Source organism: Nannospalax galili, unplaced genomic scaffold (genome assembly GCF_000622305.1).
Source record: "Nannospalax galili isolate Female #2095 unplaced genomic scaffold, S.galili_v1.0 scaffold1485, whole genome shotgun sequence".
Lineage (NCBI taxonomy): Eukaryota > Metazoa > Chordata > Mammalia > Rodentia > Spalacidae > Nannospalax > Nannospalax galili.
Genome location: NW_008353031.1, coordinates 567,270 through 570,936, shown reverse-complemented (window position 1 = coordinate 570,936; position 3,667 = coordinate 567,270). Strand labels below are relative to the sequence as shown.

General features: G+C 34.7%; 1 protein-coding gene across 1 annotated transcript in view; it reads left to right on the top strand.

Moving 5' to 3' along the window:
• The window catches only part of LOC103747790 (CUB and sushi domain-containing protein 3), a 473,923-nt gene that overhangs the window by 42,460 nt on the left and 427,796 nt on the right, over nt 1-3,667 (top strand). The window contains exon 10 of the mRNA XM_008850327.1: nt 899-1,087. Within this exon, the coding sequence (XP_008848549.1) occupies nt 899-1,087 (189 nt within the window). The remainder of the gene's footprint in view (nt 1-898; nt 1,088-3,667) is intronic.

The window sequence follows — 3,667 nt, the reverse complement described above, 5'->3', positions numbered from 1 at the left end:
AAAAAAAAAATTAGAAAGACTTAGCCAGTAAAATAATCAAAGCAGTCCATAGTGAATAGTAGATGAGCATAATCAATTTTAATCTAGTAGTTGAAAATATATCTCAACAATTTAAAGTATAAAGCAGCTAATCAACATGAATTAATCCCTGTTGTTCTTTATTGTGATTACCCAGTAAAGACGTCCACTGAGAATATTTTTAGTTAAGTTCTTTCTTATTAGGGCTGCATATAAATTATAATGTTTAATCAACTTCACTCATACCCTGAAGACTGTTTTTTCATTCAGTTTCACTGTATTCATTCATTGCCTGAGGAAGATTTATATAATTCCTGTATAAATCTGTAATGAAATCATTACCACTGTCTGGGTACTTCATTCTTAAATTAACTTTTCCATCTGAACTCAGATGTGTTTCAGTGTACGGGTTAATTGAACTCTGTGCATACTAGAGGCACAAGACCCATTGCCATTTAAATTAAAACCATTAAGTAAAATGTATTTTTATATTGCAAATGATTTCATTCCAAATGTTACTTTGTATTTGAAAATATGCTTCACTTAGGTCATTACTATAATTCAAAAATCTGTGAAGTGGAAAATTTTGTAATGCAGAAAAAAAAATCACAAGATAAATAGCTACATTTTCAGTTATCACTCAGAGATGAAATATTCTCATCAACATTGTATGTCACACATAAAATTATTTATACAACTATTAGATATGACAAAAAGGAAGGAATTTGTGTGCCCTTTTGCTTGTTAGTGTTGTTATACATGTAATCACTTTTTAAACATACCCCAAGAGCTTACAAATAAGAAACATATTTAAAAATGATCACTATTTCTTTTGCTTGTTCTCACTTTCTCGGAACTCATTCTACCCCTTCATTTATAGAATATAACCTTGAGCCTTGTGAAGATCCTGGAATTCCTCAGTACGGTAGCCGTGTAGGTTTCCACTTTGGAGTTGGGGATACTCTGACCTTCTCATGCTCATTGGGTTACCGACTGGAAGGTTCATCAGAAATCATCTGTCTTGGCGGTGGACGACGAGTGTGGAGTGCACCTCTGCCAAGGTGTGTGGGTACGTGGTCAGCTGCTTTCATTTGCTTGTATGTAGTCACTGTCCATGGAAATGCATGGTTATAACCTCTTCATTTCTCTATCCGTTGAACTTCTCCATTTATTCCACATTAGTTATTTCCTTTTATTTTTTCAATTTGGCAAGCCAGAACTCCTCAACTATTCTCCTGCTGCAGTCAAGCAGCCAATCTTCCAAATCTGTTTTCAGATAATGACAATGTATTACTGAGGAGATATGCAGTTAGAAGACACATGGATACAGAGGTAACAGACAGATTAAATGATAATCTGATAGAACAGAAAAAGTGTATAAAAACAAATGGAATTATTCCCTATTCTAAGGGATTTTATAAACTAGATTTATTGCCTGGAGAAACACCAGATTATACTCAAAATAGTAAGAGTTAAAAATAACATCTGGATTTCTGAATGATTTCTTTATTTCAGGGATTGTTGTGTCTGAATTACATGGCTAATCTCCTGTGTCCTCATAACTAAATTGTAACAATGATACATGAGACACTAATTTGAAAATAAGAAAGATGAAGCTTAGAAAATTAAACTTCCCATCATCAAATGGTCTGGCACTCTGAAACCCTCCTTGGACCATCTCCACAGAAAGCACTCACACACTGAATTCTTCTATTGTTTCAGTGGTGTATTTTGATTGAGGTTTTGAAAATATTTTACACCTTGAAATTAACATCTACAAAAATTTATATGGAAAATATGTCAAATCTCGAAGAGTAGGTTGCTTTAAAAGCTTTTAAGACATTTATTGACTCGTGACAAATGGACTAAGAATTGAGCTTCCATCTCAATTTTTAAAAATGAATGTTTAGTCTAACAAAAGGGCAGAATATCAGTGTAAAAAAAATTTTGTTTCATTATAACTCAAGAAATTCCCCATTTAAAGTCAAAACTCTGGAGGCAAGAAGAATCCCAGGAAACCAGCCCTGTAGTAGTGATCATTCTTCATTATTACATAGAGCAAGATAGAAAAGAACATTTTATCCTTATCTCATAAAGCACAGTGAAATTTCTCACAAAAATTAATTTTAATGTAATCGAATTTAAACTAATGTACTTGTATGACACAAATCTGCATAAGTTGTGTTGCAAAGTCAGGCATATTGATCTGTGGTTCAAACCCTGTCTCACTAACTGGTCTCAAAATGCGCCAAACATGAAAGCCTAAGCTAAGAGAATAATTGGTACACCTTACCAAATACATTTTTTAATCTAATACATTATAAAAAACAAGAACTTCTGAGCCCCCAAATAAGCCACAATGTGAACTTTTTTTATTGATTTTGTGTGTGTGTATTTCAAACAGAACATCCCAAACAGTTTTATTCATCTTTATACCTGCATCCAAAATAGCTCCCTCCCATTGTCTCCCGCCCCCCACTGGAGCCCATATACTCTGTCATCCCTGTTACTGTCCACTGTGTTATCAGTGGCCCCACCCATTCCCCAGTGCTTGTCCATCCACTGAATCTAGTCAACCTATCTAGAGTGCCTTGTTTTAGGAAGATCAGCTCTTCCTCATCTAGCAGCAATCAGTTGCCAATATTCCTTTAGACAAGATTGGGATATGCTGTTCATTTTCCCATTTCTATACTGGGTTACTGTCTGGGAGTCTCTTGGGCCACCCTGGCCAATAACTCAAAGGAAGGTATCTCCTGTCTGGCATTGTTTCTTGTTATGTAGCCTTTAGCTATACACATGGACTCTTAAGGGATTATACTGATCACTTTAATCTTTGGTTATACTTTCCTTTTGGGTGTTTAAGACCATATGGTTGGACAAGATTAACCAATTTATTTCTACTCTCAAGGTCGTTTGAGGATCTATTCCTCAGGTGTCACATGAGCTTGGTAGGAACCCCTGGCTCCTTTTACCAATTCCATCTATGTGAAGATAAGTCAAAGGTCCTGCTTGACCGTGGTTGGCTTCACTTGGAAGCATGGAAGAAATGATTCCTCTGACTTGACCCTCCTTTTTGTACACTGAACAGTGGTTCAAGTCCCTTTGGTGGGGTCTCCATGGGCTCCTTGATCAAAAGGACAGGTGATTCACCACAATATGAAATTTTAAGTTAATATGTACTGAATTATCCATATTTTATTTCCATACTTTAAAAACAGAATATGAAAAAGTAGTTAATAAGACAGATGTATTTTTCGCAGTCACATATTTTCATAGAAATCAACCAAATAACTACAAAGACCTAGCTTAAAGTTGCTGGGGGGGGCAGAGTAATAAGCAGTCAAACATTCAGAGTATCTTTTTGAGACAGTAATAAAAGCCACATTTCTTCTGGGGTAAATTATTACTGTTTTTGTTTGGGGGTTGGTTTTGCCTACAATTGCAAATTTGGAATTTTCCATCCCTTCGAAATTTTTTTCATTTCCAATTTTTTTTTTAATTTTTAAAAATGATTTATTTAATAACAACATACTTAGAAGAAGCATATCTTTACAACACGATTGACATATTCAATAACGGTTTCCTGAGGTAGGATGCATCTCTTTCAAAATTGGCTGTAAATTTTTAGGTTTACAGTTGAATTATTACA